This window comes from Lampris incognitus, chromosome 20 (assembly GCF_029633865.1).
Source record: "Lampris incognitus isolate fLamInc1 chromosome 20, fLamInc1.hap2, whole genome shotgun sequence".
Lineage (NCBI taxonomy): Eukaryota > Metazoa > Chordata > Actinopteri > Lampriformes > Lampridae > Lampris > Lampris incognitus.
The window spans coordinates 12,399,696-12,422,090 of record NC_079230.1 but is presented as its reverse complement, the minus strand read 5'-3'; the positions used below and the strand labels follow the sequence as shown (position 1 = coordinate 12,422,090).

At 42.5% G+C, this 22,395-nt stretch overlaps 1 protein-coding gene across 1 annotated transcript in view; it reads right to left on the bottom strand.

The window, feature by feature from the left end:
- Positions 1 to 183: 183 nt before the first annotated feature.
- The window catches only part of phka1a (phosphorylase kinase, alpha 1a (muscle)), a 44,980-nt gene continuing 22,768 nt past the window's right edge, over positions 184 to 22,395 (bottom strand). The window contains exons 13-31 of the mRNA XM_056300140.1: positions 21,690 to 21,768; positions 20,874 to 21,008; positions 20,496 to 20,605; positions 19,280 to 19,424; positions 18,693 to 18,771; positions 18,372 to 18,556; positions 16,045 to 16,206; positions 15,224 to 15,321; positions 14,734 to 14,870; positions 11,805 to 11,958; positions 10,961 to 11,119; positions 9,892 to 10,021; positions 9,527 to 9,628; positions 8,987 to 9,102; positions 3,807 to 3,851; positions 3,446 to 3,607; positions 2,735 to 2,788; positions 1,768 to 1,968; positions 184 to 1,321 (exon numbers count right to left, since the gene is read on the bottom strand). Of these exons, the coding sequence (XP_056156115.1) occupies positions 1,148 to 1,321; positions 1,768 to 1,968; positions 2,735 to 2,788; positions 3,446 to 3,607; positions 3,807 to 3,851; positions 8,987 to 9,102; positions 9,527 to 9,628; positions 9,892 to 10,021; positions 10,961 to 11,119; positions 11,805 to 11,958; positions 14,734 to 14,870; positions 15,224 to 15,321; positions 16,045 to 16,206; positions 18,372 to 18,556; positions 18,693 to 18,771; positions 19,280 to 19,424; positions 20,496 to 20,605; positions 20,874 to 21,008; positions 21,690 to 21,768 (2,427 nt within the window). The 3' untranslated portion in view covers positions 184 to 1,147. The remainder of the gene's footprint in view (positions 1,322 to 1,767; positions 1,969 to 2,734; positions 2,789 to 3,445; positions 3,608 to 3,806; positions 3,852 to 8,986; positions 9,103 to 9,526; positions 9,629 to 9,891; positions 10,022 to 10,960; positions 11,120 to 11,804; positions 11,959 to 14,733; positions 14,871 to 15,223; positions 15,322 to 16,044; positions 16,207 to 18,371; positions 18,557 to 18,692; positions 18,772 to 19,279; positions 19,425 to 20,495; positions 20,606 to 20,873; positions 21,009 to 21,689; positions 21,769 to 22,395) is intronic.

The window sequence follows — 22,395 nt, the reverse complement described above, 5'->3', positions numbered from 1 at the left end:
GGTTTCGAAACAACTAGTGAGAGTGAAACCAACATGTGAAAAGTGTTGGTGTTGTGTTTGGTTGAAATTAAAATCTTCATACCAGCCTCAGTGGGACACGATTCAATTTTTCCTAAGATCAAATGAAAAGTTTAGCCAGAAACTGCAATTATGTCAGCAATAATTTAAGCACTGGCGCCAAGTTTAAAAGTCAAATGCTTTAATGCAGTAATTTAAGTGCAATGAGACACTGCAATAATGCCCCTGGATTACAGCTTTTCCTTTTTTTGAGGACAGCACAGGTAAATTATTGCACTCCATTCAGTAGTATTAGTGTGACAATCTATCGGCCATCTAAAACAGCAGAAATCCCCAAAATCCAACAAATCAATATAATAAAAGTTATATTGTAAAAAAAATAAAATAAAAAAAATACAATTTTAAGTGTCTTCTTTGCAGTTAGAAGAAACATTTCTGAAGTCAATTTTTCACACAAAACAAAGTATTTTTACACTGCGTGTAAGTGCAACAATGTTAAGGCATTCAGGTTTTAAAAAAGCGTCTCGCAAACAGAATTTTGAAGACAATATTTCCAACTTATTCAAAACATTTCTTTGATCATCGTCAATCATCATGACATGAAACATAGCAGCTAAGCTACAATCGTAGGTACACAGTAACCATAGCATATATACGGAAATAAATTAGGAAAAATTAGTAACGTCACTCCTATTTATTATTCATGACAGTATTTACTGATAAAACTATATATCTGTGTGTCCTTTCTGTTTGCTTGCTTGCTTACTCTACATTCTGTGTGTGTGTTCGGTTTCGGACCGTTTTAACTTGTTCTAATCTTAAACACACTTATTTGCATCTTTCCAGCTCTGAAACTACACTGGAGCCTAAGGCCACTGCTGAGGTAAAACAAGGCACTGAGTTTATAACAGACATGTTGAGGTGAAAACCAGGCATACTGCAATTAAACAGAACATTAGGGGGGGGGGAATCAAAAACAAAAGTACAGCTGTGATTGTTCACATGTGCGTGTATTTGTGCGAGAGGTGCGTCTCTCATCTCAGCTGCATTCTGCTCACCCTAGCTGCATGGCTAAAAAGACAAACGGACAAAAAAACAAAAACAAAACCAAAACGTGCGTCTGTGCCTCTCACTGCAGGGCACACGATCCGCTCGGCAGGAAGTCCTGCACGTACACGGCCACAGCCTTGGTGAGGTAGGTCATGCTCCCAAAGCGACCACTAGGGGCGCTGTCGTACAGCAGCCTGCACACTCCAGTGGATGGGTCCTTCTCCAGGATGTGCTCCTCTGCTCCAAGATCCCTCTGTGGGTTAGGACAGATGGAAAAAGTGAGTGCAGAAGGGGCAGGAGGGAGAAATGGGGAATTGCCTTGAGTATGCCTGAATATTCACACTACTTCCTTTAACACCATGCTCTTATCTTGACATACATAAGATGATGCTTCCTTCCTTCTCCATATCCATATTGACACTAACAATCTTTGGCTTTCATTAAATGTTTTATGTGTTCGTGTCTGTTTACCCGCCACTAACCTGAATATTGTAAAAATTTCATTTGTCATATAAAAAGACACGAAAATTCCTTGCGCTGCTAATGGGTATGTGTGTGTATGTCTGCTTATCTTCCACTCACCTTATCCTTGTGGAACATAACGGAGCTGTATATCTTACACATGGATAAAGAATTTTATATTTTCTTTTGCTTCTCGAGATGGGTGAGTGTGGGTGTGTGTCTTTATCCATTACTAACCTGATCCTTATCGAACATATCATTAGCAATGTGAACTATTTTCTCCACTTGGATAATTGATCCTATACTCTGGATCTCCACATCCGCCAGCATGGTGAGAACCAAGATGGCTTCCACCAGCAGCTGCCTGTACTCTGGCTGGGGGACGCGATTCAGAACAGTTTCAACATGCACAGAGAATTTTATCTCTCCAGGAGTCATCTGGGGATGTAAAAGAGGGGATGGGGGGGGGGGTAAAGGAAAAATTGTAGATTTGTCTGTTAAAGGTCATTGTTTGGTACTGTCATTTGGGAGAGGAGGTATAATCATGAAACTGGGTGCATGTTTACACAAGTAACATGTTGGCAGACAAATTGTAATAAACCCCAAATCACAATATTCAGCAGTAGACATGTCTACATGCCTCCTACCTTATGAAAACCCCAAAACTGGACATAATTTCAACATTGCTGAAAATACCTTTAACCAAACCACTTTCAGTGGGGGGGGGAGGCGTATGCCGCATTCTTCCAATTGATTTTTTTTTCCTCTGGCAATTTGATGTCAGTGGGGAAAAACTAAAGAAAGATTACAAGCTGTGATTGAGAGGTGACTCCGAAGCTCCCACAATGTTCTCCGTCCAACAAATCTGGATTCTTTTAAAAGTTTGAAATGAGCAGAGATAAGCAGTAACCGTTTATTGCATCATTCTTTAAAGAGTAAACTTTTAATGCTTTTTTTGAGCTGAAAACATGTTGGGACTTCCCTAGGGTGGTTAAACTGATCTCCTTGCCGCTAAATAAAACAAAAAACAAGACCACATTACATCTACGTATAAGGCTATGAGACCCCCAAACCCATGGGTAAATGGAGGAGCGCACCAATATAGAAAAAATGAAAGGGCGAAGAGCTACAGAGATCTGTTTAATCACACAACATTATTTTTACCCTTCTTCTGTGGTAGAAAGCATAAATAGACATCACTCACCTCCCTAGTGGTTGAAGAAGGCAGGACAAATCCCTCTATGGAGAGACCGTGACACTATAAAACAAATTACTAACCATCAATAATTCATTAATCAGTGCCATTGATTTGATTTTATGCATATTCACACTCATGCCTGGATAGTTCATTCACAGTGAAATAAAAATCCTTAAGATTTGCGATTATTTTCAATTCATTCCACCTCTGGTGTGTTTAAGACAATAGCTAATAATAATAACACTAATAATAATAATTTTATCCACGCAAATCCAAATCATGTACACTTTTGTCGTACTTATTTTAATGGTGACTGTGAAAAATAATCCTATAATATTTAACATCTTCCACATAGCAGCCAAATGCAGAAGAATAAGACATGTCACACCAGTCGGAATAAGAAACAAGGTTTTCGTGGCTAACAAACAGATACGGCAAAAACAAGCTTATATGTCTTTATAAACATATAATACCACATCAATAGCCAAAACTCAACCATGTTTTCCATGTTTGGTATAGGAAAGAAGCGCCGACACAACAACACTGGTGTGTCTGTTTCAGTACAGATGGATCCCTGGGATTTGGAGTCATATTACTTCAGTTGCTACTCATCGCTATGGGTGTCAGTAAATTAATACCAGTTAAGTAAAACCTTTGGTGTGTTTGTGTGTGTGTGTGTGTGTGTGTGTGTGTGTGCACATGGGAAAAAAAAATCACCTTCTGAAGAATCTTCCAGACTTTCTGGTAGAAGCCGACAGGGACTCGGTTCAGTGCTCCATCCAGCCGCCTCCTGCGCAGCCACTGGCCGTGTCTGCTATCCCTAGCAGCCGGACCGCTGTCCGGAACATCCAGAGAGTCTATGGACGGAAGCTTGTACCTCTGGACAGTCGTAGACACACACACACACACACACACACACACACACACACACACGCGCGCGCATACATACACACAGGGGAATAAATGGTTCAATAGCTAATTCGTTGTCATTATCATCATTATTCAGTGAAACGTAAGTAAAGTGCTTGTGGGTCAAACAGATGTTACTGTAATCTGGCAGTTAGTTTGACATTCTTACCCCAGCCTCGATTTTTCCGATGTCCAAGGAGTGAGTGGTTAAACTCTAGGAGCAAAAGGTGGAGACATGAACAGAAAGACACAAAAAGACATTATTAAAACAAACAAACAAACAAAAAACAAAACATCGTGACAGTCTTGACGATGTATCTCCAACGGCAGCAACGGATTTATTCCAAATGACAGACCAACTGAAAATGATGACATGAAAATCAGTCATCGGACAATCCCTGTTCACCTGGGGATTCAAATTGCTGCGACAAACTATGACCTTTTACATGCATGTTTAGTCGACTAAAATCAGGAACGGAATTAAAAACACATTTCATTTTTGTATTTTGATGTTAATTTGAATTAAATTTTTATCAGTCCAGTTTTAAATATTATCACCTTACACTTGGTTGTCAGCACACCATCCAGCTGAAACAGAAAACATCACACTGCTTTACATGGACTTTTCAGTAACTACTGACAGAGCCAGTCGGCATCAAAATGATACCAGACTTGCAGCAGGAGCTTTTATGAAATTAGTGGTCACAATTATGACTCATTTATGTTCAACGTTTAAAAAAAAATCCCATACGGATACGGGCGGCGCCTTCTATCGCACCCTGCGGTCATTTCGTCTGTGTTTGTGCACATTTTCTGAAAGCTTATGGACACGAAAGAAACGGAGCAGTACCACCGGAAATCGTGGGGGCAGTGCAGCCGATAGTTCAAGCGAGACAAAATGAAGACGTTTAAAAAATGGCAGAACTCTTTGAAGACAGGTTGTGAGAAATTTGTGTGAGAAATTCTCAACATATCAATTATGTTATCTCGCCCGGGCACAGGGACAAATAATTGCTACAGAACAGCTTTCTTAACAGGTACATTATAAAGACCTCCTCCACCGTCGCCATATTTGCTGTTGTCAGAAACTTGACTCTGAACTGCCCTCTAGTGCAGTGGTTCTCAACCTTTTTGGGGTCCTGGACCCCCTGCGTATTTTTGATCTACCCTGAGGACCCCTCCACCTGATCTTGGGGGAGGGGGGTTGCAATTTGATAGAAACAGTAGAAACTGCATTTTAAATTGCATTATAGCTTTTATTCACTCTTTGGGGCAAAAATAAGAGCTTTCAGTTGTAACTTAGATATAGTTAACAAAACAGAATTCTTATGCAGTAACTTTCAGATATATGTAACAACACAGAATATGTATTCAGTAACTTTCAGATATATATAACAACACAGAATATGTATTCAGTAACTTTCAGATATATGTAACAACAGAATTTTTATGCAGTAACTTTTAACAATGCAAACGGGAGCGAGATCTCTTATTAAAATACAATAAATTACACTTGTGAAACAGATGTAATTAGAGAAAAAAGTCCTGTTACCCTTTATAGTTTAGGTAGATAAAGGTCTCAGTCACATTTGAGTAAAATAATCCTATTTCTATAAATGTCATAGGATCTTTTTTTAAAGATATTTTATTTTCACGGACCCCTTGCAATTACACCACTGACCACTAGGGGTCCGCGGACCCCCGGTTGAGAACCACTGCTCTAGTGGATATGGCTGTATTGCTCAACAGCCGTACGTACCAATGTACGTATGTGGCCAGTGATGGTTACATCGTCTGAAATGGACATGTTTATTTTCGTACGTATATTAAGCATAAATTAGCCTTTACTGTGACGCTTCGAATGGTGACGTGACTACAAGTTAAACCACATCCAGCATTATAAAAGTTATTTTGAGATGAAGACTGTGGGAAATGTGATTTTAATCCTTTAGCTTTCTTCTTATCATCATCATTTAATGGAGAAGGGTTCACAATAACTACCATAAGAGACGGTATTCATCTCCTATGTTCCATCAACAACAGGGAAATAACACTTGAGCACAATAACAGCATATGACAAAAACCTCTGCGTTTTCCATCTATTCTTTTGTTATTAGACATTTTGGTTAAATTTCATTTTCCGCCACAATCAGCAATGCGGTTAAATTTCTAGATTAGACATCTTCCCCCAAAACCAGCCTTCATTCCAGCTCCTTGTAATTTGATTGATGCCAAATTATGACTTTTTTTTCCCCATTCAAAAGGTGAATTAACACCAAATATGAATGACTGATATGGTCGCCATCACCTGGACGGGGTCTGTCAAAGACAGCCTGTGATTCATCTGCAAACAAAGACAAACCTTAAGCTGTGAAAAATACAAATACTATTTAGTACTTTTTATACAGTCACCACCATTAAAACACAATCAACTCGCTCTATTAGGACATACTTATTTTTATAATATACTTGTAATATTATTCTGAGTTGAAATAACACGAATGGATTTGTATTGATTCTGAATTCTTTCCATTTGTGGTATGACATCATTACTCCATTATGTAAACATGTCAACATCACCTTGAAGGCATCTGGCAGGGACTGCCTGTGTTCCCACTGCAAAGAAACCCAACAGAGTTACACTTGCTTTTTAAGGTGCCAAATTACTTTTGTTGTTCACACCAGGAAGAAGTCTGTTCCATTTAATTTTCACCACAAATCGGTATAAAGTTCAGTTCCCTTATTTTTCCTCTCACCGTTCACAGATTCCCCTGGTTTTTGTCCATTATGTAGGTGAACAAACGGTTGAAGGTGCAATGTGTATCTGCTTTTCTGAAGCTTAACATTACTGGTAAATATCAGCAAGGATCACTGAATAGTTGCGATTAAAACAAAGAAAAGTGACATCACTCCGTTGCCCTGACATCTGGATTGAAAATCAAATGAACTGGATGGTTGAGTTGTTTATGTTGACTTACACTTGCAGTCCTCAGCCAATCATAAAGGAATTGCTGCAAACTTATATTTAGTGAAAGGTTTCAAAAATGGCAGATATCTGCAAATATGCTGTGTATCGCTCGCTACTTGTCTATTTGAATTTTCTTGCTTTCTCGATGTGGAACCAGGCCATGTGTCTATTTTTGACGTGTTGTTGTCATTCATGCTACTGAGGGATAGAGGTCAGCATTCAGGCAAAAATTACACATTGTGCCTTTAATACAGTTGTTAATATCATTGCGGTCATGATCACCTAAGCTGACTCTGTCAGAGTTAACCCGTGTTATGCATGGAAAAAAACAAAAAAAAACTTGTCAAATTTTACAAAGAACTCAAATAATATATCCACTCTCTTTTTTGAGGACCAAAATGCTGATTTTTTTACAAATAAGACTTTTTACAGCACTCTCCCTGATTTATGTATCAAACTATAACTGTTCTAACAACATGATGAACACAACTGTGATATTTGTTCTGTCATGTGACCATAATTATCACCTGGTAAGGTTCTGTCAAAGACAACCTGTGCTCCATCTGAAACAGAAAAACCAAACTGAGTAGAAATTGATTTAAAACAATTTACACTCCCTGAAAATGAATGAGTGATCATTCATCTCAGCACGTCTTTGTGATTTAATTGAACCAGCCACAAAATAGTCAATTAATGTGTCAACAACCAACACAAACTATACATGCAAGGTGAATTTCTGCCCAATCCGCATATCAATATAATGGGCTCAGATTAATCCATAATTGTGAATAAGATTACAAACCAAACTGGTACAAAACACAACACCGGTTATATTGTTTCTACATAAAATTGAAAACCTATACCATACATATTTCTCATCACTTCGTCATCATCTGAGGTGATTAGGATTGAGATCAATCTATCCGCCACAATATCATTTGATCAATTACTTCAGCTTTAGTACACTTTACAACAGTCATGTATCCATTTCCTATTAATTCCCAATCAACTTCACCTAACCTCTGAAAACATTTCCTATTCACTTAACCCGTAGCAATGTCAATTAACACCTTGTTCTAATTGAACACCCATTATAAATTATATCGACATTAATATTATCATCATCATCAACATCACTACCTTGCTGGGATCTGTCAAAGACAACCTGTGCTCCAGCTGTGAAGAAGGGTTAGGCGAGATGAAACTTGAGATGAAAACATTTTCTTGGTGATAGCGGATCAACAGATTTTAACCACCAGGGGTGCGACGTTAGCAGATTTATGAAAAGAAACATGTACACTATCATACTTGATAACATTTTAATGCTGGTGTCGAAATGGACCCAGGGTAGTTGGGCCCACGTGTACCAAATTAACCTCCCTATATGTTTATCTGTGTTCTTAGGCACAGGGAGAAGAGCCTCGAATCTGTGTGGCATATTGATCTGCATGTCAGCTTCAACAAGAAAAATAGCTAATATTCTGCTTTCAGGTCCTGGCAGAGGACTGGCATAGACTTTGGACTCTAAAATGGATAATCACTTGAGTGCCAGGCTTACGGACAGATAGTTGTTAAGTGATGAAATTAAGCACAGTGTAGCAGATGTGTCCCTCTGACTGTGTGTCCTTCCACAGAGGCACTGAACCACGCAGGTTATTGATAATTCAATTATTCAAGTAATTACACAGGAAAATGCACACAACCGAGCTCCATCCATCCATCTATCCATCCATTATCCAAGCTGCTTATCCTAATTAGGGTCATGGGATGCCGGAGCCTATCCCAGCAGTCATTGGGCGGCAGGCAGGGTGACACCCTGGACAGGCTGCTAGTCCATCCCAGAGCCAACACACACATTCACACCTAGGGACAATTTAGTATGGCCGATTCACCTGACCTACATGTCTTTGCACTGTGGGAGGAAACCGGAGCACCCGGAGGAAACCCACGCAGACACGGGGAGGACATGCAAACTCCACACAGAGGACAACCCCCAAAGTTGGACAACCCCAGGGTTCAAACCCAGGACCTTCTTGCTGTGAGGTGACCGTGCAAACCACTGCACCACCATGCTGCCTACAACCCAACTCACTTGCACCATATTGTATGAACCTCAGAATCTGAGGTGAATCCAAAACCTGAATTGATATGACCGAAACTAAACTGACCGCAAATCCAACATTGTTTGTTCTTCCTACTACTGCACACCTAAATGGCTTTTTGTGTGTGTATTTATTCCACTTACCCTGTTGAGCTCATCTACCATTTTCCTGAGAGAGAGAGTGTGTGTGTGTGTGTGTGTGTGTGTGTATGTGTGAAATTTGTCAGTTTCTCTCATTTTATTTTTTTATTCTTTCTCAGGCATGACCAAACACACCTACCAGCTTCATGTCGCTCTTCAGCTTACTGATGCCTGCTCTTTCACTCTTGGTGGCGCCCACGTTGCCTAGATGATGGATAGAGATGGCAGGGCTGACGCCAACGTCCCTCTCTCGCACTGCCAAGAGAGGAAAAACTCACATAATTATCATTACTGACATAAAACACGCAGACAAAATTATACTTATGACAACTGACAAGCTCAAACAATTCCTCTCTGTTTCTATTAATGAAAAACTTAATTAACAGTTCACTTATCAACAAACATTAGTAGTTAACACACCATTGTTAACAAACTGAATTCAAAAAGCAAAATAAAAACCACTACATCACAGAAAATGAAAAAATAAACCCTCTGGTCGAAAAATGAATTCAGAGGAAAAACAAAGGGGGGAAAAAAAAGGAAAAACAACAGGAAGAGTCACTCACTCACACAGTTAAGTTCACAGACAACAAACAACACAGGAATTGCACAAAACAGGAACAGGATTGTGACTGAAATAAGTTGGACAGCTGGATGGGGGGACTAAAATCAGACCGACCGTTGCGCTGCACTCCAAACTCCTTCCCACTCAGGATGTGATGGAGGAGGTTTTTCAGCTCCGAAGGACTGAGGTTCATCAGGCTCTCTATAGCTTCTTCTCCTACAGGACAGACACACACACACACACACGTGCACACACACACACACACACACACACACACACACACACACACACACACACACACACACACACACACACACTGCGTTTAAGGGGTTGATTTTACTTTACAAGTTTCACAAACACACAGTGACTAGCAAATGTCACAGTCTACCGGTAGATGTAGAAATTATTTATGGGAAGACTTGCTTCCATTCTTCCCTCAACCGTGTCTTACTGTCTCGCTTCCTTCCCTCCTTCCCTACCTGAGCAGTTGAGTGACTGGGCCAGTTCGGTGGCCATGACCTGAATGATGAGTCCGATGCGGAGCCTGAACATCTCGCTGAAGAGGCTGGGCTGAGTCCTTATACTCATGGCCAAGTACACCATGATCTCCTGATGGGGAGGAATAGGAGGGAAGAGGGAAAAGAGGGAAGAAGGCGACACAGAAGGAATAAAGGTATAATAATAACACATACACTGAACATCTTAAAAAAGGCTTAACGTAAATACTGTACAGCAGGGTGATGCTTTGTGCAGAAATGACCTATTTTAAACTGTTAAGATTTTTTGCACTGTGCACAAGATACCACAAACTTCAGTAAATACTCTTTTTGAAAGTGTTAGATATTAGTTAAATATTGGATATTAGATTAGATTATTATTATTTATTATTGTTATCATTTATTTATAATTTTTAATTATAAGCAATTAATATTAATAATTATATTATCATATATTATATATAATTACAATTATTATAATATGATTAATATGTATGTATGTATTTAATATTATTAGATTAGATATTAGAGATGGTAGATATTTAGATATTCGTTAAAACAACTAATATTAATAATTATATTATCATATATTATATATAATTACATTATAATATGATTAACATGTATGTATGTATTTACTATTATTAGATTAGATATTAGAGATGGTAGATATTTATATATTCGTTAAAACAACTAATATTAATAATTATATTATCATATATTATATATAATTACAATTATTATAATATGAATAATATGTATGTATGTATTTATTATTATTAGATTAGATATTAGAGATGGTAGATATTATTTAGATATTCATTAAAACAACTAATATGAATAATTATATTATCATATATTATATATAATTACAATTATTATAATATGATTAATATGTATGTATTTATTATTATTAGATTAGATATTAGAGATGGTAGATATTATTTAGATATTCGTTAAAACAACTAACTGCAACTGCAATTGTACTTGGCTGTTGATAAACTTGAAGGGAAACAATCGAGGTGAACTTGTGCAGCAGTGAATGGATCACCTGGGTGAGTATGGACAACGTGATGTTGTTCTCACTGGCTTCGTCTATGAGCTTGGCCAGCTGGTCAGGGGGTAAGGGAGCTGTGATGGTCTTCTCTCTGGGCTCCGGAGGCAGGCCCACTGTCAGATGCTTCTGGTGAGCCAGCAAATCAGAACAAGCCTAGGAAGAGGCAACGACCAATGAGAGGAGGCCTTAGAAATGTAGCACATGAGTCAGTTATTACAGGAACTGGGAGTGACAATAGGTAATAAGCACAGGGTTTGGTATTTATAAGCCAATCAGAACAACCCGGGGAGAAAAACCTGGGCACACGGTTGAGGTTACATGTGTTTGTCAACACTAATAGAAAAAATTGGACTAATATCTGAGGAATGAGACATAAAAATGACAAAATATTTCCTTTTCTTTTTTTTTTAATCTGGGGTAAATTCAGTTCAACTGCTTCAACAGAAATTGAACTGGCCTCATGTCTGGGTTGTTTGTTTTCCAGCCTCACTGTGGATCCATGGACTTTGTGTGTGCACTCCTGTCCTCTATTCAAGTCTATTTTCGGCCCCAGTCACACCAGAAATTGGCAGAGCAACATTTATTTGTGCGACCTTGCAGTATGGAAACCACTGAACTCTTCACGAAGGCATCAAGTGACTTCTCTCCATTACCACAGACTGCGATGACTGTATTCAAATGAACTGATTTCAATGCAAAATACTGCTGTCAAACATTGGTGTGACTGGGGCCTTAGACTATACAAGAGTGTGTGTGTGTGTGTGTGTGTGTGTGTGTGTGTGTGTGTGTGTGTGTGTGTGTGTTCGTATGTGTGTGCACGTGCATACATTCCACTTACCGAGTCGAGCTCCTCTACTTTTTTCCGGAGCATGCCGGAGATCATGCGGATCAGCCCCCAGTTTTTGAATTCTCCTGCCTTCTCGTAGAGTTCAGACAGCAGGGAGCGCACTGTGGTCCCTGTGCCGTGCAGCCCGGTGTCCCAGTCCATTCCCCTGGAGGACAGCGAGAGAGACACGCAGACAAGCACATTAACCATCAAAGTGCTTCTTTCTTGACACCCCCCCCCCCCACACACACACACACCTCATATTGTTCGGTTTTTTTGTGCATTTACTTTGTTTGACTTATTAGTGACTTGATAAGTTTAGCCAGCTAACGTAATGTTTCTTTTCCCCCTTTCTTTTGCTAGCTAACTTTGTTCCCCCCCCCTTTTTTTTTCTCCCCAACTTTGGCCAATTACCCCACACTTCCGAGCCATCCTGGTCTCCGCTCCGACCCCTCTGCCGATCCGGGCAGGGCTGCAGACTACCACATGCCTCCTCCGATACATGTTGAGTCACCAGCCACTTCTTTTCACCTGACAGTGAGAAGTTTCGCCAGGGGGACATAGCGCGTGGGAGGGTCACGCTATTCCTCCCCCAGTTCCCCCTCCCCCCTGAACAGGCACCTCGACCGAACAGAGGAGGCGCTAGTGCAGCAACCAGGGCACACACCCACATCCGGCTTCCCACCCACAGACACGGCCAATTGTGTCTGTAGGGACGCCCGACCAAGCCGGAGGTAATGCGGGGATTCGAACCGGAGATCGCCGTGTTGGTAGGCAACGGAATAGACCGCTACACTACCCGGACGCCCAACTTTGTTTTGTTTGATACGACAGCCGTTTTTTTTATATGCTCAGAGAGACACAGGCATGGACAAATGGTAAATGGACTGCATTTTTATACGGCGCTTTTCTAGTCTACCGACCACTCACAGAGCTTTAGAGTGTATGCCTGACACCCACCCATTCACACACACGTTCATACAGTGATGGCAGAGGCGGCCATGCAAGGTGCCAACCTGCTCACCAGGAGCAGTTAAGGGTTCAGTATCTTGCTCAAGGACACTTCGACATGCTTGCCGTAGGAGCCAAAGATCGAACCAGCGACCATCCGATTACTAGATGACCCGCTCTACCTCCTGAGTCACGCCGCCCCTGGACAAACATTGCAAATGAGTTTTTTTTTCCTTTGACTTTTCCTCCCCATCAAATATGTGTTTGTTTTCTGATCGATGTCCACAAAGGCCAAACACACACTACAGCTAAATACGATTCTCGTTCCCCATTGGAGAGTTTAAATAATTTTTTCAAGTTCACAGATGATCCAGCTGTGAAAGAGTGGCAACCGCACTATGCAACCACACCCGCTACCTGAAAAATGCAATGAATCAATGACAGAATAAGAGTGCAGAAGCAGACCTTGCATCACTTGAGTTGTAAAATGACGCAAGGAGATACACACACTCCTAGGCTGCTCCTTCTCCCAACTGTTTATTTGAAGAAGAAAAAAAGGGGGTGTCCGGGTAGCGTAGCAGTCTATTCCGTTGCCTACCAACATGGGGATCGGCGGTTCAAATCCCCGCGTTACCTCCGGCTTGGTCGGGCGTCCCTACAGACACAATTGGCCGTGTCTGTGGGTGGGAAGCCGGATATGGGTATGTGTCCTGGTCGCTTCACTAGCGCCTCCTCTGGTTGGCTGGGGCGCCTGTTCATGGGGGAGGGGGAACTGGGGGGAATAGCGTGATCCTCCCACACACGACGTCCCCCTGGGGAAACTCCCCACTGTCAGGTGAAAAGAAGCAGCTGGCGACTTGTATCGGAGGAGACGTGGTAGTCTGCAGCTGTCCTCGGACCGGCAGAGGGGTTGGAGCAGCAACCGGGATGGCTCGGAAGAGTGGGGTAATTAGATGGGTACAATTGGGGAGAAAAAGGGGGGGAAAATCCACACAAAGAAAAGGAGGGTACAGGAGTATGGGGCAGCAGAACCAGAGGTAACACCTCTAATAGGTATTTGCATGACCCAGATGTTGCCGTCCACAGAGGACCTTGCTTAAAAGTATCAAACTCATTACCAGAAAGGTTGTAAGGCATCAATGCAGGTCACCATTACTGATGGATAAAATTATGTTAATGTCAAAAGAGCCATCAATATGACTTGACAACACTTTTTTTGACAGGTCTTTCTTTTTTGGGGGGGGCGGGGGGGTATGTTTTTTGGATTTTTCCTCCTTTTTCTCCCCAATTGTACTTGGGCAATTACCCCACTCTTCCCGAGCCGTCCTGGTCACTGCTCCACCCCCTCTGCCGATCCGGGCAGGGCTGCAGACTACCACATGCCTCCTCAGATACATGTGGAGTCGCCAGCCCCTCCTTTTCATCTGACAGTGAGGAGTTTCGCCAAGGGGACGTAGCGAGTGGGAGGATCGCACTATCCCCCCCCCCCCCCAAAACAGGCAACCCGACCGACCACAGAAGGTGCTGTGCAGCGACCAGGACACACACCCACATCCTGCTTCCCATCCGCAGACACGGCCAACTGTGTCTGTAGGGATGCCCGACCAAGCCGGAGGTAAGACGGGGACTCGAACCGGCGATCACCCCGTGTTGGTAGGCAATGGAATAGACTGCCGCGTTACCCGGATGCCCCAGACATTTCTTTTTGTCTGAAGTAAACACTACTGTTACAAGCGATTTTCACAGCCATCGGGAAATTAGAGTGTCCTCAGTTACCCATACATACCCAGTCGGTAGGGGCTCCTATCGAACTTACACCATGTGCATGGCCATACAGCATTTCATTCAAAACCAGCTGTGCTTTACAGGGAATTTACCTCGCTGTAAGAACATGTCAAACAGATCTGCATGGTTTTGAAACCCACCAAAAAAAACAACAAAAAAAAACCACACAAATGAAGAAACAATCATATCAGCAGCCACATCTTACTTGTCCTTGAAGAGGATGTAGAGTATATCAGCCTGGTCTTGGAGAGACTGTGTGTCATTGAGCAGTTCTGCCAACGCGTCGTAGTCTATGGCTCCGCTGGCATCTCTGGGTAGACCGCTGTCCGTAGGCAGCGTCGCCTGAGAAACCGGCAAGAGAAAGATGGGCCGAAGTTGGAGTGGAAGAGGTAAGATGAGATATGATCAACTTGGCTAATTCCCTGCAGGGGAGACTGTACGCTGTGGCGGCAAACAGACTCAAAATGCCGCAGCAGCACCAATTTGATATAAGTGTAACACAACGACGGTACAAGTGGTACACACAGGACAATTATATCTGTCTATTGCAGGGATGGATGAAGAACAGCACACAACACATTCTTGCTCCTTTTCTCCGTTAATTTATTCATACAGAGCAAATGTAAGAAAGGAACGACAACAATAAAAAAAGCATAGAAAATTGAAGACACTACATCAGTCACATACACACATACCTGGCTCTCATGTGGTGCTTGTGAATTGCCGGTGAGGTTCAGGTTGAGAGCAGGCATAGGGGTGTGGAACAGCTTTTTAGGTAGGTACATGTTGACATCTTGAGAGGGAGGGAGAGAGAGGGGGGCCGGGGGGGGGTTATGACGTTTTACTGCTTTTCCATAGTAATCCTCTTTCATCATTTTCTTCCCTTTCACTCATCCACAACTGCCTGCATCACCTCCCTCATCATTACCAATCTTGCTCCAAAACTAATCAAGTTTATTCTATTTTTCCTAATCTACTCCAACCCAATATGATCCAATCCAATCTCATATGATAAAGAAAGAAAGAAAGAAAGACACTTTATTTGTTATTGTAAACAACCACACAGCAAAATTCAATCTCTGCATTTAACACATCCTATTGTATGGGAGCAGTGGGCGGCTGCAGCGCCCGGGGACCAACTACAGTTCTTCTTTTCCATTGCCTTGCTCAGGGGCACAGGCAGGCATATTACCCCTAACATGCAAGTCTTTTTGATGGTGGGAGGAAACCGGAGCACCCGGAGGAAACCCACGTAGCCATGGGGAGAACATGCAAACTCCATACAGAAAGGACCTGGGACGGTCTGGGGTTCGAACCCAGGACCTTCTTGCTGTGAGGCAACAGTGCTAACCACTGGGCCACCATGTCGCCCGTTTAAATTAAAGTATGATAACCTAACCTATTAAACTAATTTGAATTTGAACTGACCCAAATAACAACTAATCTCACCTAATCTGACTCTCATACAACATAATCTAATCTAGGAATAATGAAGTCGTTAATAAGAAGGCCTTACCGTGTATGTCGAGGCCCTGAGCCTTGTTCATCAGGGAGACCATATCCTTGGCTTTGGTGGCGACGGCCCGGAACTTGCCCCGCGCACCGGCGCGGGGCCTCTCTCTTCTGGGGCCAGAGTGGGCCAGGAGGCGGTCCAGGTACTGAGAAAGGTCATCAGCATCTTGAATGGGTGGAAAGATGGAGAAAGCGAGAAACATGAAAGGAGGCGGGGGGGGGGGGCAAGGTGGGTGAGTAAGAAAGGGCTCATGGGGAAGGAGAGAGACAAAAAGAGAGTGATGAAGGTGGAAAGGATTGGCAGGCGGTGTGAAGATATATAAGCAAGGGAGTGATGGAAAGACGACAGGAGCAAGACAGAGAAGGATGGACGGAGAGACAGACAGACAACTTTAGTTTTGCAAACCTTAATCAGTTATAGTCTCAGAAGGCTTTACACAGAAATATGTCGATACAGTAAACGACAATGGACAACACCCTTTATATTTAGACTCACCTTCGTTGCATACCTTTTCATTGCTTTTGCAATTCTTTTTCATTTAAGATCGAAACACCTGTATGCAATATGCTGATCTTCAAGATCATTTGCATGCCAAGTGGACATGCTTTGAAAAAGAAAGGCGCGTATTTCCATGCAGGCCAGCCGAGCAAGTGCAGCCAGCATAAATACTTCATTTGAAATTCAGCTTTCGCACTCACTTTTCCTCCCTATTGTCATCCAACACGAAAGAAACAATTCAAAAAGCTGTCGTCTACAGAAAGCCATCATCCATTTCAGCTGCATCCTAAATAAAGAGGCAGCTGGGCGCTGGAAGTTAAAACGGGCACTCGTTTAAATTGGCAAAAGCACTGAGTGTTTGGCCAAGGACACAGACGCCAGCGTCGGGTAAAGGAGAGGATAGGGGATGCGTGTAGGTTGAACTGGATGTCGGGGTCAGGAGAGGAAATAAACAAGAAGTGCAGATTATCGATGGCTGGCCACCTTATTTTTGCAAAGGGGTTAAGATCACTAGTGAGTGAGAAATATTAAAAAGGAGAGAGGTTTTCTGGGTCAGTTGAATTGGATCTCTCGTGGTAATTGTTAAAGATAACTACAGAACGATTAAAAGTTGCTTTCTGGAAAAGCTCCATCATCCATCCAAGCCGCTTATCCTACTCACGGTTGTGGGGACGCTGGAGCCTATCCCAGTAGTCATTGGGCAGCAGGTGGGGAGACACACTGGACAGGCTGCCAGTCCATCACAGGGCCCACACACACACACACACACACACACACACACACACACACACACACACACACACACACACACTCACACACACACACACACACTCACACCTAGGGACAATTTAGTACGGCCGATTCACCTGACCTACATGTCTTTGGACTGTGGGAGGAAACCGGAGCACCCGGAGGAAACCCACGCAGACACGGGGAGAACATGCAAACTCCACACAGAGGACGACCCGGGATGACCCCTAAGGTCGGACTACCCCGGGGCTCGAACCCAGGACCTTCTTGCTGTGAGGCGGCTGTGCTAACCACTGCACCACCGTGCCACCCAAAATCAAAATCAAATCATATTTGTGAATACTTTTTATGCATGGTCTAACTCAGTTGCCAGAAGGCTGATGTTCAATTGCGAAACTAAAATAGGGTCAAAATAAATAAATAAATACCACGCATAAATGTGGAAACATTTAAAATCCTGACAGGTAACTTAATGTGTGAGAGTTTTATGATGATCAGATTCATAAGTCCCATTTCTCTGGCAGTCTTCACGGCATTTGCCAAATGCTAACGCTAATAACATTAGCATTTAGTTGTTTGCATAATAATATGTTCATAATCTCAATTAGCTAACACTTTTATTCAGTGTTCCTAACCTCATTTGCCTGCTAAGATATTTTCAAATGGGTAGATACCCTCAGATTCTTCGATATTCACTTCTAGATGTCTTTAAATACTCTGTTTTTCTTCTTTGGGAGATCATGATGTGTCGTTTGTAGGTTGATCATCCCACCAAATCATATTCCTTGTATGTGCAGATTTAGTTGGTGAGCAACAAAACTTTACTCGATATATCAAAAGTCAACAGAAGATTAAATCATTAGTTAAGAATGACTTTTTTTTTGGAAGTACGGGGAATGAAAATGGGTAACTTTATATGCGGAATTAGAAAGGGTGTTTAAAATCTTGAAAAATAAGCAACTGTGTGGGTCTGCAACTTTCACATGACAATTCCTCTTTAACTCTTTTTCCAATAGCTGATGTCGCCGTTCCAATCCGCCCCAAAACCTCTCCATTCATCCACCTCTTCTCTCCTTCCTCACCGTCGTAAAAGCGTAACTCATGCACGCTGGACTGGGCAAAGCTTCCGTCGTCATCATCATCATCATCATCATCATCATAGTCATCGTCGTGGCGACCCATGCTGCCAGAGTTCTTACCGTCCAGGAAGCTGAGGCGAGCGCAGCAGGAAGTGGTAAGAAACTCTGATAGCTTTCCTGTCTGGGTCCTGGGGAAGAGGAGGAGGAGGAGGAGGAATCAGAAACGAGGCAAGTTTGCACATTTTGGTTATCTGACTTTGAGGGTTGTCAGCACAGAAACATGAGATGTGACCCAGCAAAAGATTAAAAAAAATACTCTCCCACCTTGCTCCACCAAAATAACCATCCTGTAGCTTTTTTAATGTCGCCAGGACAGCAGGGTCCAGATCAGAATGGTCCTCCGCTAAACACACACACACACACACACACACACACACACACACACACACACACACACACACACACACACACACACACACACACACACACACACACACACAGACACTCAGGTGAACATAAGCCCACAAATAGGTATTCCATTCTCCATCCAAAATCTATTGAAAACCTTATCAGATGTATTAGTGACATGTGTAACAAGTCATCACTCAAAAAAAAAAATTTATGGGATGAAAATTAGACCTTTTTCTTTTTCGCATAGTTTCGCCTTCGTTAGATGGGACAGAGAAGATTGAGAAATATGATGACTCTGAAATGAAGATGTGCGACAAAGGCCCAGAGTGGGATGCAAACACAAAACATCAACCTTTGGCTTGAGCCAACGTCTTGTATGCATGAGCCAAAAACATTTTTTAACAGCAGAAGGCCAATGGGTAATGAATTCTTTTTTTCTGAATTGAGATGGAATTAACTTCAACCATGGTGGTCATGTGCGTGTGTGTGTGTGTACTGACTCAGCATGGTCTGTGAGATGGGGAAAGTGACGGTTGGTCGACCAGTCATCCTCCATCTTGAAGAGAGGTAGGCGATGTCCGTCTTCAACATCTCCACGATCATTTTGTTGTCCAAAGCCAAGTAGAACTGCTGATGGTCTACGAACTGAATAAGGGAGGGTCAAACAAGGCAGGCAAATTGGCACATGGGAAAGGGGAGAGAGAGAGAGCGAGTGAGAGAGAGACAGAGAGAGGGGGGGGGGATAAATAGAGTTTGTGGAGACAGCAGGAAAGAAGAAAGAGAAACCGATTAACATTCAAAATATTTGACTTTTTTGGGCCTTTTGCACCCCACTCTGGTTCTCTGACCTCTTCTGCGTCTTTTTTTTTTCCTTTTCCAAAGAACGAGTGTAATCTTTACCTGGGTGCTGACCTCTGTGGCTCATCATATCTAAAAACTACTAATCAAAACAGACCAAGATGGGCGTCCGGGTACCGCAGCAGGCTATTCCATTGTCTACCAACACGGGGATCGCCATTTCGACTCCCCGTATTACCTCCAGCTTGGTTGGGTGTCCCTACAGACACAAGTGGCTGTGTCTGTGGGTGGGAAGCCAGATGTGGGTATGTGTCTTGGTCGCTGCACTAGCGCCTCCTCTGGTCGGTTGGGGTGCCTGTTCAGGAGGGGGGGGGGTAACTTGGGAGAATGACGTGATCCTCCCATGCGCTACGTCTCCCTGGTGAAACTCTTCACTGTCAGGTGAAAAGAAGCGGCTGGCAACTCCACATGTATCGGAGGAGGCATGAGGTAGTCTGCAGCCCTTCCCAGATCAGCAGAAGGGGTGGAGCAATGACCGGGATGGCTTGGAAAATAGGGTAATTGGCCAAGTACAATTGGGGAGAAAAAGGGGAGAACCCCCCCCCAAAAAAAACAGACCAAGACAGGCAAATTCAACAGGAAATTAGCGGTTTGCATGGATCACTGCATCATGCGCCGAGGCCCACAAAGGTCAACAGGGGGTAAACAGAGTCTTTATCACAGGGCATTCAATAAATAAGTAAAATAAATAACTGGTGTTTTTATGTGCAGAAATCTGGCAAATGATTTGTTCACTTTGCAGTCAATACTATTCCACAACTTCTTCTGATACTTACAAGTCGTATTACACTTCATGTACAGCCAGAACATTACACATTTCACCTTTATTCATCCAGATAACATTCCTGTCTCTCTTACCTGTGGGGTGAAGGAGAAGATGGAGTTCCTAATTACATAGAACTTGGAGGTTCCCAGGACTCCTACCCTCCGGTAGGGTCGACCTGTCAGACCCAGCCTCTGGTTATTACCTGGACCACAAAGAGATGGATGAAAAGAGAAGTAGAAAAAAAAGGAGAAAGAAAAAGAGAGAGGGGGCGAGAGAGAGGAAAGTGGCCTGTATAAGTTGGCATTTATATAAAGCTTATGGATCTTAGCTCACATAGAATATTTTCTTGAGATTTGTTAGCAGCCAAATAAATTCCTCTATCAGGACTTCGGATGACCAACATGTCAAGGAGGTAAGAGAAGCCCTCCCCCCCAAAAAAGCAAATGAAAAGCCCAAATTTCTTAAATTACCAAGCCTTGCATATATATGGCTGAGGACCCGTGAGGGCTGGACGTGGATTGAGTAGAGGTCCTCCACAGTCTCCACCTCTATGCCGTTCTTCATCAGAAGATCCTTAATCTCCTCATTCTCCGCCATGATAGACACTGGACAGGTCAGAGTTGGGGGGGGGGGGACAACACAAGGTAAATTTGTGTAAACGGGATACTATTCCGTAAAAGTCACTATTTGATAGTCACAGAGAATACTGGTTTCTGATTGGCTGAAGGGTGTTCATAAATTAGGAATAATCCATGATGCTTCAGAGTGGATTATCCCATTTATAAACCACGGTAATTTACCAAAGAATTAAAATAAAGGCATTTGCTTATTTTCTGCTGAATGTTTGGGTCTCGGGAATTAAAAGGATAAGAAGGCAAAAGTTAGCCGCCAAGCTAACTTTTAATGTTCACTGCTCTTGCTACTGAATCAGCGCGTTGCCATGTGAATTTATAACAGTGAATGAACTTAAGCTGAACTACGTGCGCATTATACGGTTTCAACACACATATGGTTCTTTGCATCTGCACTGTGTGTTATAATCTGTTGACGCACACCTTGCCGTGTTTTAACCTTTACATAAACGACTGGGTGGAACCTGGCTGATGTGCTGCGGCGTTCCCACTGTTTCTACTAGAAAGCAAGCAGTAGCTGGTTGTTGCAATCTGCCACGTTGAAGCCCCGTCGTTTGACAATTTGGGACAACTGCTACAAGGTAATGAAGCCCTGCAGCAGGGGGCCTTCACAATGCAGCCCACCGTTCAAAATATTAAGACTTGATGGCTCACCCTGTACAACCACATCCGGCTTAGGGATGGTGGAGAAACGTCGGTTAAGAGGGTCGATTTCTCCAGGGGCCAGGAAACCCTGTAGACCCAAAGACCAAAACCAGAGTGAGAGAGAGAGAGAGAGACAGAGAGAGAGAGAGAGAGAGAGAGAGAGAGAGAGAGAGAGAGAGAGAGAGAGAGAGAGACAAAGACAGAGACAGACAAGAAGAGCGCAACACAGGCCAGATTGAGTAGTCACACCAAAAACTGAAATTTTACTTTAATTTTGTATGCCAATTCTAAAAGCATTGCTATGCTCCCATTTACACCTGCCATTAACATGCATCCTGGGTTACCTGATAACAACTGGTTAGAGCACGAATGTAAAAACAGCTCTAAATACGTTGACGATGGTGAGGATTCAAGATGGCGACAGTAATGACCGCTATGGTCGGGTTTCTTCTACCTATTTTTGTTTGAAATTGCTTGTTGGTCCAAGTAATGTTGCATTATGAGCACATATTACTTCAAAAGAACACAGGCAATACATGGAAAGCCACATTTTGGGTATACAGAGAACACTTCATATCACTGGATGGCTGTTCGTCTCTCCCGTTCTCAAATAAATTAACAAATGAATAAATATTCCTTTCATGCTTAGAAATGTCTAATTGTCCAAGTGGAAGGAAGTAATAGTAATAGTTTCTGATTTTAATTGTAATGGGAC